This window comes from Fusarium flagelliforme (genome assembly GCF_020744385.1).
Source record: "Fusarium flagelliforme strain FIESC 12 MPI-CAGE-AA-0113 chromosome Unknown B0J16scaffold_8, whole genome shotgun sequence".
Classification (NCBI taxonomy): Eukaryota; Fungi; Ascomycota; class Sordariomycetes; order Hypocreales; family Nectriaceae; genus Fusarium; species Fusarium flagelliforme.
Window position 1 is genome coordinate 60,612 of NW_025763510.1, and position 12,009 is coordinate 72,620.

Below are 12,009 nucleotides of genomic sequence, written 5' to 3' on the forward strand. Positions count from 1 at the left end.
TTGCTGGATTTGCCGTGTCCCCTGGTTCTTTTCAGCTCACTGTGTTGAGCCTAACTCTTTTCATTTCCTTCCTGCGCTCCTCTTCACGCTGTACCACACAGCACTGCGAAATGGAGGAATCCAGTACCACAACGGCAATGCCACCACAGTCGCGAGCTACGCCAGAGCTCGGCGCAGCCCCTTCTACTGATGCGCAGCCAGAGCCTCAAATCAAATCAGCCGTAAGCAGGAATCTCGTCGTTCTTGCCCTGGGTTTAGCCATTTTGGTCGGTGTCCTTGTAAGTGCTTGCTTACCGCGCTACCTCGCCCCCAAATTGTATTGTATCACCGTCACTAAGCCCTCAATTCATAGGACGCTACAATCGTAGCAACTCTCGTCCCATCCATCGCCGATGACTTCAGCTCGGTCGGCTCTGCCAGCTGGTACGGTTCAGCATAGTATGTACCTCCCTCCGATCGAATCTGCTCCCACGATCCATTCGTTTGATGGCTCACTGTCAATACCAGTCTCCTTGTTACAGGTGCCATCCAGCCAACCTTTGGCAAGCTCTACTCGACCTTTCCATCCAAGATTGTCTTCCTCTCGTCGGTTGCACTTCTTGAAGTTGGATCCCTCATATGTGCACTAGCTAAGAATTCTCCCACCTTCATCGGTGGCAGAGCTGTCGCTGGTCTTGGAGCTGCTGGTATTATCTCCGGTGGACTCATGTAAGTTCTCTCCGCTGTGCTGGTAACCTGTAAGGTCTCTAATAAACTATTTGTAGTATTACGGCCTTAGTCACACCTCTCCACCAACGACCGATATATACAGGCATTTTGGGGTCGCTGGAAGGTGTCGGAATCGTTATCGGTCCCATAATCGGAGGACAAATCGCTAGCAGCATCGGCTGGAGATGGTGCTTTTGGATCAACCTCCCTATCGGGGCTGTCCTCTGCGCCATCCTCGTCTTTTTCTTCCACCCACCTCAGCAAACTCCCGAGCAGAAGCAGCAGCAAGCTGGAAAGACGCGGTTGCAGAAATTGCTCCAGCTGGATGTCGAGGGAGGACTGGTTATTACTGGTAGCTTGACCTGCCTACTCCTTGCCCTTGAATGGGGTGGTACCTCGTACCCATGGGGAGACGGTCGCATCATCGCCCTCTTGGTCATATTTGGAGTCTCTTTCATTTGTGTTGGTATTCACCAGCATTGGAAGGGCGAAGCAGCCACATTCCCCACGAGGCTACTCAAGAACAGAACATTCTCCATGTTTTTGATCTGCGGCTTCTGCTTCGCCGGTGCCCAGTTCACCATCCTTTACTATGTAAGTCCGCCTCGACATGCTCAACATCTTGACCCATCACCTTGGCTGACTTTCGCGAATCATGCAGTTGCCCATGTGGTTTCAAGCTGTACAAGGAGTGTCAGCTGCTGAATCTGGGACTCGGCTACTAGCTATGGTCGTTTCTGTCATTGTAGTCGCTGTATTCGCTGGAGGCCTCGCCGCCGTTGTTGGCTATCTTCCTCCCTTCGTCTTCTTTGCCACCATTCTGTCATCGGTGGGTGCCGGTATGCTTTACACACTGCATCCGGGTATCTCAAAGGCCAGATGGATTGGTTACCAAATTTTGTTTGGTGCAGGATCCGGGACTGGCATTCAGCAAGCTATCGTTGGCGTCCAAGTTGCCGTCGATCATGCTGATGTTGCTTATGCCACTTCATCTGTCATGCTCGTCAACACTCTTGCGGGAGCGATCTTCATAGGCGTTTCACAGACTCTGTTCCTCAACGAGATGACAAGCGTCACCGGCTTGATTCCGGGCCTCGATCGGGAAACTCTTCTCAGCGGCTTTCAGTCCATCAGGGACACGCTTAATGCCCAAGATCTTGCCATTACCATCGACGCCTACAACAGCGGCATCACTCAAGCATTCCTTATCGGCCTAATTCTCAGTTCGATTACGCTCTTGACCTGGCCTTTCATAAGCTGGATTCCGCTCAAGAAGAAGGAGGCTGAAGCTGGAAAGGCTAGTGAAGAGGGCGATACGGTGACCCAAGAACAAGGTAAGGCCAATCAACCAGAGACCGTGAAGGGGAAAGCCGAGTGAGGGGCTGTATTTGATAACTGAACTGCTGTACATGGGTTGGTATTGTACACCGAGTTTTATGACATGAATTGTCTACAGGGAATTGAGAGAGATTGAAACACTGCGACTTATCTTTGGATTCCTAATGACCAGCTGCCTTGGTCTGTGGATAGCCTTAGTAATTGACTCGCAAAACTAGCGACATGATCCGTGGTCTTTTCGGCTACACAGGTGCTTTGTCTACAACAGCAATCCGTGGAAGCATGTTGCGCTGTCATGCTCTCCCCATTGCGCTTCTGCATCGTATGGTACCATGTAATCCGGATCAATAAATTTCCAGGGCTGTCTTGGCTGTTGGTCATACATCAAGTCTATAAGAGGCCAGACAGGGCACAGCCAACAAACAACTCCTTTGTTCCCCTCACATTCTTCCTCACTTACCTGATTCACCCCGAATAAAAACATGTCCACTGAAGCTAAGAACACCGTATACGCCGTGACAGGAGCCAACAGAGGGGTTGGTCTCGGCCTGGTCAAGACCATCCTCGTCCGCCCTTCCACCACTGTCATTGCTACAGTGCGTAATGACAAAGCTGCCAAAAGCCTCCAAGGAGAGCTTGCAAATGTCGCAGCCGGCAAAGACAGCACTTTTGAGGTTGTTCAGCTGGATTTCTCCGCCAGCCTGCCTCCCGAACAAATTCGAAATGTCATTGCTTCAAAGGTTGATCATGTCGACATTCTTATTTGCAATGCAGCCGTCTCCCCACCTATGACACTTGCGGCCCAGACGCCAGCTGAAGACCTCCGTACCGCATTTGAGGTCAATACCATTGGGCCGCTCACTGTCTTTCAGGGTCTCTGGCCTCTTCTCCAGAAATCAGCCGCGCCCAAGCTTATCAACATGACTTCATCTGTTGGTTGCATTACGTTCCAGGAGGTTCCTGGCGGCGCCTATGGCCCTAGCAAGGCTGCGCTTAACTGGATCACTCGAGCCTTGCATATCCAGAACGAAAGCCTAGTTACTGTTGCTCTTCACCCCGGATGGGTAAGGACAGACATGGGGGAGTTTTCGGCTAGGGAATGGGGATTCCCTGGAGCTCCCATGGAGACAGTCGAGAACTCAGTTCAGGGCATCCTGGAAGTAATTGATGGAGCTACGCGAGATACCACATCGGGCAAATATGTTACCTACAAAGGACAGATTCTTCCCTGGTAGAGATGCGCGGGGGTCGGACATTGTTTTGATTATGTCTCCGATACATAGACCTTCCAAGTGAATAAACACAATACATACTGCCTTACATACCAGGATTGAAAGAGGTGCTTGTCACCACGGCCCAGTTTTAGCGAGATGATCAGCAGGTAAGGGAGTGGGTACCTAGCATATTTTGAGGGGTTGCAATAATAACAAGGAGTGAAAAAAGTGCTGACTCATGCTCACCACACCATACATTATGATCTACAGGATGAGAACATCTTACCACATCATGCATTAGTGCTTTGTTTCTGCTCCCCCAAGCCCACAACCTAGTCAACTGACAGAGGACCGAAAATAAGCATTTTATGGGGGCTCCAGGGCTATCACGGTGTGTTGAACCCTGTTAAATCCGTTCAGTGGAATTGGTCTGTGTTGTTCCTGTGTTGTCTCTGTAGATTTTATTTGCATGTCCTGACAATTACCCCTCTTTTGGCCTCAGACATTACTCTAAGCTTGACTGGGCTTTGCTTAGTCATGTAAATCTGCCTTTTCCAGCTGAGGCGGCTCGTTTGCGACTGATTGGGAACTAAGCGAGGTTTCTCGCCTAGCTCTTCCAAGCCTCAACAATGAATCAATTGGAGAATTGTGCGACAACACCAAGGCTAGTCGCTTGGACAAAACATTACGTCGTGTCACTAGAAGATAATTAAAGCAGGTTGGGAGGCCATTCGTCAGATCAATATACGGTCAATATCTCACTAGCACCTTCAGATCCTCTCCATCCAAGACAATAGAAGTGCAGAGTTTATTCAACCCTGCAAAGGCTTCGTTTTCCTTCAATCCATTCATCGCTTCCCACACAGTGCGGGCAGTAGAGCACACCCTCCGGGTCATACTTTGCCTTTGCTTGACTTAGTCTCCCCCAATTCGATCCGAAAAAGTCATTCTTCCAATTGACGTTGCCCCAGTCAGCCTCATTCATATATGTCCCAGAGCGTGGTGACAGCTTTTCATAAATTGGGACAATTTCGTTTCGTAAATAAGCAAAGGTCTCAACGTTGGATTGCACCTGAGTTCCGTTCATTTGGAGCTCAAAAATGTCCAATATTATGGACTCATGCCAGCCCGGCTGAACAGCAGAAGTTGGATCTGCCTTAACATCTGAGGCGGCTTCGAGCCCATGGTGGACTATAGTGTGAAAGACTGGAGATCCGCCAGAGATTGTTTCTAAAGCCTTGCGCAGGTCTTTTTGGCTTCCCTGCAATGCCTGTGTGTCTAGAAGGCGGGATGCCAGTGCTGAAACACCTCCGACTGGGACATCGTTATCTCGGCGGGAAAAGTAGTAAGCCCAGTAATCTTTATGTGTAGATGAGGTGACAGTGACCTCAACGCCAGTTCCAGACTTGTTGTACTTGGCGATTTCTTCTCTGAAAGGTTGGAAGAGCTTGATGGCCTCTGGTTGCGTTGCTCCGAGTAACGTAAAGGACTGACCATAAAGGTTCGTGTAGGCGGTCGCCCCTATCGGAATGGGTGAGCGAGCAACCCAGTTTCCGTAGCCGGCAAAGCCGACTTTGGAGAGTTTGGGTAGCAGAGAATATACTGTAGCCACAGCATCTAGGAACCTGGATAAAGTAGCCTCTCCTGTCGATCCCACCACAAGATCAATGGTGCTGACTTGTGCCGTGGGATAAGTTTTAACGGTGATCTCAATAACGACGCCGTATGTACCACCACCACCACCACGAATCGCATAAAATAAATCCTTGTTCTCGCACGCGTTCGCTATGACCACCTTCCCCGAAGCCAGTACGACGCGTGCAGACACAACTTGATCAGCACCCATGCCGAAATAGCGCGTGGCTGGACCGTGTCCGCCACCTTGAGTCCAGCCGCCCGTGCTAGAAGGACCCTACGATATGAATCTGTCAGATGATGGTCAGGCTATGGGTGACTTTGAAGTACTAACCACGTTAAGGCCCCCGAGTACTATAACACCCTGCCTTTGTGCTTCGGGGTAGATGTCGGACCATGCGTATACCCCTTTGATGGTCAACGTGCCGCCCTTCCACTTTGTTGTGGGACAAACACTCAACACTGGATTGCCCTTGTGAAACTGGAAACCTTTGCGAAAGTTATGGAGCCAGATGGAAAGACTTCCATAACCGGCTGACCTAGTTGCAGTCAGACTTCGTAACCCTATCTATATGCAAGGACCGGATAGCAAACCTTTGCATAGCATCATGCCCGGTTGATTTGATGACGAGTCTAAGGTTCTTCGCTCGAGCAAATTGGATACTTCGGCTGATATCCTGCTCCGTAGTAACATTGACAGCATAGATGGGAGAGTGGCCGAGTGAACAATTTACGTTTGTCGCCACGTCGCTAGGATCGGGGAGCGGGCACGACTCATTCAAGGGGTATGCGTATCCAAGAGGCTGTGAAAGTTGAAAGGCCGCGCTTGACCAGTTATTCCTAACGACCAGGCATGCTTCCTGATCACTATCAGGGTGAGGGTAGCACGGTTCAGCAACTGGAGAGGTTCCGATCAATTTGCCGCTAATGGAGACGTTGAACCGGGTCCATTCTTTAAAAGACGGCCAGCAGGATTGCTCCGGCGCCTGTCGGAAAGTCAACACATATTTATTGAGGTCTATCGGTGAAAAAAAAAAAAAAAAAAAAGACTTACACATTTGCAGGAGGTAGCTGCCACTGAACCCCAAGCCGAGAGTATAAAGTATAGAAAAAGGAGTTTCATGCTTGCTGAAAGGAGACGGTTTAGATATTCAGGACTAGTGTTGTGCTAGGGTAATAGAGCACTGGGCTGTAAGCCCTCTTTTAGTAGTCCTGGTTCATAACAGTGCATGACGTGAGATTGGCCTTCAAGTATTAAGACCAGCGGAGGATAAGTGGCAGGGATCTCCACTCCTGGTTTCATGGTCAGAAATAATCATGACAGGCAATTCAATGCTGCATTTGCATGTTTCCATAGTGAAACTCGGACATAGAATGGAGACATTGAAAAGTCTAATTGAATTATAACTACGTACTATATTTCTTTACAACAAAACGTCAAAGTATTTTTCTTAGACGAAACTAATAATAAATATCTTATGCACGCAGGGAGAAACGAAGCAATGGACCACTCTTGGCCCCCGTAACATGGTCTCGTAGTAAAAACTCATCTGTACCACCTGGCCCTCCACTGAGGCGCCTTGATGATATGTCATCGTCTGCAGTAGAAAACTCAAATCGATGAATAATATGAGCAATTGTCAAAGAAAGCTCATGGTACGCAAACCCTTTGCCGACACAGCTCCTTGGGCCGCGAGAAAATGGCGAAAAAGCGCTCCTAGCAACCTCTACCGACTTGCTTGTGGAGGAACCCTCACCGACAATCCAGCGTTCAGGGAGATATTTGAAGGGTTCTGAGTGATAGGTGCTGTTATGATGGAGGCTGTAGATACCAGTTCCAACGTCTATACCCGCAGGGAGGCTGAGGGACCCAACATTCATACCACCAGGCCCGATCTCTCGCCACAGAGCTCCCCCTACAGGAGGGGACAGCCGTAGCGTTTCCTCAATACAAGCTCGCAGATAGACACAAGAGCTAAGTTTCGGGCCGATAGTAATGTGTTGGGCATCCTGGAATTCGCTACGAACCTCGCGACACACGCGATCGTAGGCCTGAGGGTTGCGGCTGAGGTAAAACAGAGTCCCAGCTAGGGTTGAGGAAGAAGTATCGGATCCTGTGGCAAGCCATTCATTAGCATCAAGGTTGTGGACTGCGAGATCTGTTCTAGCTTACCGGCAACCACAAGAGTAGCACACTCGGCTCTGATCTCAGACTTGCTCAACTCGTTGCCACCATCAGGATCCTTGGCTGTTTCCAAAAAGGAAAACACGTTTCCGTTATCTGCGAATGAAGCCTTCGATCTGTCACGCAACAGGGATCCGATGAAACCAAGGAACTTGTTTCGACCTACGATAGACTTGGGGAAGAGGTATTTGTCAAGTCTGCCAATAACAAGCAGTGAGGATTGAACGAGGGCACTGATACGAACGTTGGATGCTTCCAAAGCTCGAGTGACAAACCGGTATTTGCTATCTCCCAAAGCGTTGTAAGCCATACCAAATATGACTTCTGACATGACATCAAAGGTAAAGTAGTCGCCTAAAATCCAGATTTAGGCAGTAGACTTGTGGCTGGTTGGGTTACTCACTTTGTAGAGACATATTGACTGACCCTCCCCCTTCACGCGTTGCAATCTCTTCTAGGTTGTCGCATAATGCGTTGACATGCCGTAGTACAATGCTTTGATAAGAGAGCATCCGAGAGTCAGAAAACGCAAGGCTGAGAATCCGTCTCCTTCGGGCATGGTCCGCCTTATGGCGAATTGTCAGAGTATTAGGAGCACTGTGGACGAGGGCCTGGTAGGCTTTAGACTTGATTGTGTTGGCAGCATGAGCATGAATGTCTGTTTTATCATAGTATCAGAATGAGTCCGACAAGTATGAGCCAAGAAAAGCTTGCCTTTCAACGCCGTATTCGTATCGATCAGCAAGCGCGACGGACAGTAGCGCACGATCGAGCCTATTTGGGAATAGTCAATACTCGCCTGGAAAGCGATGATGACTTGTTATACTTGCCATATTTCTGATGGCATCGATACATATCAATATGAAGAGTTCCTCTCCATGCATGATATGCAGCATATAGGCTGGTGATTCGCCCCAAGAAGGGTCCTGGGTAAGAGGCTAGAGGATGGAAAAACAGCTGTTTGATCAAAAAAGCAGATAACTTCGTCACCGAGTATTAGTAAATGTCCTGTGATATAAATGCTCTACAGCAGTACTTACAAGACCGATAACCAGGTATAGGAAAATAATCAAGGGATTAGCGCCATTGAGGAGATCGTGGAGTCTCATTGTGAAGTAGTTTGTTAATAATCCTGGTATAAAGCTTGAAGATGGAACAAGATAAGTGAACACTTTGCAGGCCGTAAACGGACAGGACTATGAGTACCTTCACGAGGAGGTCTTTTGGCTATGCGTCATTGACTGGGCATAAGTCGGCTTACACGAAAAGGTGGCGTGACGTGATATCACGTAAGAGACACCACTGCAATCATTTACGGTGGGCGGTTCTGATAAAGGGAGATACGATGCACCGTATCGACTGAATGTAAATGAATACCCGACTGACAGCCTGAAATCTACTTGCAATCATATCATTAGGACCCTAAGGAATCATAGTTGTCAAAATGAATTTGTTCGCCACATGTTGGACTCCGATGTGGACTCTAGCTGCGTTGACAGTCGGTATTGGAATTCTGTTGGTTGTAGGAGATATTCATACACTTCTGCTACTTGAAAGATGGCTGCTAATCTATATGGCTAGATTCTCATCTGCATCTATCGGCTATTCTTCCATCCATATGCTAAATACCCTGGACCGTTCCTTGCCAGATTAACGAGCTGGTATTCAGTCTATCATGCTTATTATGGCGATCTTCACATCGATATATGGATGTGCCATAACAAATATGGTAAGCGCGGTGGTCTACAATATTCAGCAGTGGTTGACCGAGAGTTTAGGCAACTATGTTCGATACGCTCCGAATAGGATTTTAGTAAACACAACAGAGGGCCTCAAAGGTAACGTGAACATCCACACTATTCTACTCACACGGTGAGCTGATGCTTCTGATCAGAAATATACAGCCAAGGCAAGAATACGCAAAAGGCAAATGCATACCACAAAGTGTCGCTGGTGCCTGGTGTCCACCCTACATTCAGCATGATAGATAACCACGCACACGCTAGACTTCGTAGGCTTGTCGGACAAGGGCTATCTAACTCCCACATTCGTGCCTACGACAGCGAACTAAGGCAGAGCGCTCTTCTTTTTGCCACCAGGCTTGGAGAAAAGTTAGATCGCTTCGAACCTCATGAATTTCATGTTGACCAACGAGGTTGGACAGCTCCAAAGAATGTGGCGTCATGGAGCAACTACTTAACTTTCGATATCATGTCCCATCTTGTGTATGGTACTTCTTACGACCTTCTGACAAACTCGGACGACCACTGGGTAATCGACGGCGTGCTTGGCCAGATGCGTCGCATCAGCTTTCTGACGCTGCTCCCGGAGCTGGAAGATATGAGATTTGACCGCCTCCTGTTTCCGGATGCCCGTAAGAGGGCATACAGGTTCTCCATCAAGAGCAGAGAGATCATGGAAGCAAGAAAAAGTAAAGAGAAGGATTCTGGGGGTCAGGAAGGTAGGGCTGACCTTTTCTCAAAGTTGTTTGCAGCCAAGGACCCAGAAACGGGCGAGAGCCTCTCTGACAAGCAACTGTGGGCCGAGAGCAACTTGATGATTATCGCAGGTGAGGTGCCTGTTTTGTTCCATTTTGCAGAAATGTCATTGACAGAATTAGGATCTGATACTTCATCTACTGGAATTGCGGCAACTTTCTTCTATCTGTCTCGCCACCCAGCAGCATATGAGCGTGTCACGAAGGAGGTCAGGTCTGCAATAACGACTGTTGATGATATCTCCCAGGGCCCGAAGCTACTATCATGCATATACCTACGCGCATGCATTCTCGAGTCAATGCGTCTCAGTCCACCAGCCGGAGGCGTGATGTGGCGTCAAACGATGCCTGGAGGTCTCAGCATTGTAGGTGCCGATACCGAAATCCATGTTCCTGGGGGTTATGAAGTTGGTACAGGCATATATGCTATACATCACAATGAAGAGTACTTCCCCAACCCTTTTGAGTTTCGGCCAGAGCGTTGGCTGCCGGAAGAGGACGGAGAGGACGCCGTACTTAAGGCTCATGCCGCCTTCCACACGTTCTCGCAGGGGCCTCGGGGGTGTCCCGGAAGGAGTCTCGCCATGTTGGAGATTCAGTTTGCATTGGCGGCTGTGATTATAACTTCCGACTTCCGCAAAGCTGAAACTGAATTGGGAGGTGTAGGCGAGGGAACAGGCAAGTTCGCGGGCCAGTATCAGACCTTTTGGGCCTTTACCAGTCTCAAAGACGGTCCGTATATTCAGTTCAAGAGGCTCAAATCTTAATATAGGACTAGGAAACTTCCTTTTAACTCTGCTGCTACATTGGTATTCTGTTGCTTGGCTTGTATACTTTAAAGAACCTCCTCCTTTAGAAAGAAAAAGATAAAATAAAAGTAGAAATTTGCTACTAGACTGGATTACTTAACTTAAGAAGGTGCAGTCTTACTGATACACAGTCTTTTCTCCATCCCTTATAAATTCGAACCCTCCCAGACTCACTTCATCATAGCTTCTTCTTGTTATAACATGAGGATAGCGACCGAGTTTTAGATTAACCTTGCCACAATTATGCAAGCTGCCATTCTCTCATCGTAACATCGTATCTCTTCAATGCGTAGCCCTGCTCGTTGAAGTAATGCGCGCCACTGTATTTCTGACCGCTCTGCTGCATTAAAGAGAGCCATCATAGTCAAGTCTCTCTGCATAACCATCCAATGTGCTCCTTTCTCTGGAAGGATGACTTCGTCAATCAGCAGAGTTGAGGCTGCTGTCATGGCCTCTTTGGTCCGCCGGAGGATCTTTTCACAATCTTCATCTGGCCAATCGTGGAAGATCTGACGAAAATGATAGATACAGGCTCCTGAGAAGATCAGACATCTAGTTCCGCGAAGCTTGAGGACTTATTCTACATACCCTTGATTGGCTGCTCGTCGAAGAAGTCGTAAGCAATATGATCGATGTTCTTTGATCTAAGGACAGCCTCGGCCTCTGGGGGAATATGGGAGAGATCCTCATTAACGATGCGTCCTGGACAAGCTCCCCTACTAGATGCCAAGATAATTGACTGGCCGCCAGTACCGCCACCAACATCAACAAAGACCACATCATTGTCTGATGAGGTGCTGGGAATCCATCTCTGTATACTAATGATATCCTGAGCACAGAACTGGTATGCTGAAAGAGTCTCCATCCAGCGATGGAAGGACTGAAGCTTATGCTCATCCTTTTCAAGCCACGTAAAGAAACTATCTTCATCTGGGAGGGCTAATCGAAAGGCCGACTGGGCCCGTTCATCTCCTTGAGTGCATATCCATTGTGGTAAAGCTTGAAACGTCGGCCCGCCCGAGTCAAAGTACATAGAACAGCCAGCTTTGAAGCCATCCTGTGCAAGCAAACTTCCTCTAGCTGTTCCCTTCCATAATCCATGTCCCTTCTCTTCGATGAGTCTCAATGGACTAACAAGGTAACGGAGCAGACGAGAGAGCAAAACATCGTTGCATGGAGGGGTTGTAGCGACTGCCAACTCCCGAGTACTGTAAGAGCGCTCCTCCTGACTCAGGATAGAAAATAGATCGAGCTGAATGGCGCATCGGACCACCGCGTGATCAAGTGTGAGAAAGGCATGCTTGCGTGCGGTCTCAATAGGGGTCTCCAAAGACGCTATCACCTCTTGACAAGCGGCTATCAATCGCTCTCTAGTATCATTGTCGTGGGCTACCGGGTTCCGCAGGTAGTCCGCAAGTAGAGATGCGTCTTGTGTATTTTTGGCCATTAGTAATACCTCGGGGGTTGTAGGTCAGATGCAAATGACACAAACAGCTAGCCATGGCTTCCAAGTTGATGAACTGTCAAAAGCAGGGGCGAATTACTGCCTGAACCGTTTCGCTAAGGCAAGTACCACTGCTCACCCTATGGTAAGATGCTGAGTGGTACTTGCATGTCAGCAAG

At 48.5% G+C, this 12,009-nt stretch overlaps 6 protein-coding genes across 6 annotated transcripts; 3 read left to right on the forward strand and 3 right to left on the reverse strand.

The window, feature by feature from the left end:
• Positions 1-110: 110 nt before the first annotated feature.
• On the forward strand, positions 111-2,172 carry B0J16DRAFT_375848 (major facilitator superfamily domain-containing protein; the record flags this gene model as incomplete). The annotated part of the gene is made up of 6 exons (XM_046130731.1): positions 111-278; positions 353-438; positions 508-708; positions 765-1,302; positions 1,370-2,042; positions 2,165-2,172. 6 exons carry the CDS (start codon positions 111-113, stop codon positions 2,170-2,172), a joined length of 1,674 nt encoding a protein of 557 aa, XP_045977470.1.
• Positions 2,173-2,485: 313 nt separating this feature from the next.
• Positions 2,486-3,281, forward strand: B0J16DRAFT_405397 (uncharacterized protein; the record flags this gene model as incomplete). Its single annotated transcript, XM_046132883.1, has 1 exon — positions 2,486-3,281. The coding sequence occupies exon 1, from the start codon at positions 2,529-2,531 to the stop codon at positions 3,279-3,281; it is 753 nt and encodes a 250-aa protein (XP_045977471.1). The 5' UTR covers positions 2,486-2,528.
• A 787-nt stretch (positions 3,282-4,068) lies between these two features.
• B0J16DRAFT_275964 (uncharacterized protein) lies at positions 4,069-6,018 on the reverse strand (the record flags this gene model as incomplete). The annotated part of the gene is made up of 4 exons (XM_046123722.1): positions 4,069-5,123; positions 5,226-5,434; positions 5,490-5,881; positions 5,950-6,018. 4 exons carry the CDS (start codon positions 6,016-6,018, stop codon positions 4,069-4,071), a joined length of 1,725 nt encoding a protein of 574 aa, XP_045977472.1.
• Positions 6,019-6,371: 353 nt separating this feature from the next.
• B0J16DRAFT_358426 (cytochrome P450) lies at positions 6,372-8,189 on the reverse strand (the record flags this gene model as incomplete). The annotated part of the gene is made up of 5 exons (XM_046129588.1): positions 6,372-7,009; positions 7,069-7,434; positions 7,484-7,738; positions 7,911-8,061; positions 8,121-8,189. 5 exons carry the CDS (start codon positions 8,187-8,189, stop codon positions 6,372-6,374), a joined length of 1,479 nt encoding a protein of 492 aa, XP_045977473.1.
• Positions 8,190-8,524: 335 nt separating this feature from the next.
• Positions 8,525-10,344, forward strand: B0J16DRAFT_324639 (cytochrome P450; the record flags this gene model as incomplete). The annotated part of the gene is made up of 3 exons (XM_046125840.1): positions 8,525-8,602; positions 8,662-8,809; positions 8,975-10,344. The coding sequence occupies 3 exons, from the start codon at positions 8,525-8,527 to the stop codon at positions 10,342-10,344; spliced, it is 1,596 nt and encodes a 531-aa protein (XP_045977474.1).
• A 263-nt stretch (positions 10,345-10,607) lies between these two features.
• B0J16DRAFT_310848 (S-adenosyl-L-methionine-dependent methyltransferase) lies at positions 10,608-11,833 on the reverse strand (the record flags this gene model as incomplete). The annotated part of the gene is made up of 2 exons (XM_046124989.1): positions 10,608-10,921; positions 10,975-11,833. The coding sequence occupies 2 exons, from the start codon at positions 11,831-11,833 to the stop codon at positions 10,608-10,610; spliced, it is 1,173 nt and encodes a 390-aa protein (XP_045977475.1).
• Between the last annotated feature and the right edge of the window lie 176 nt (positions 11,834-12,009).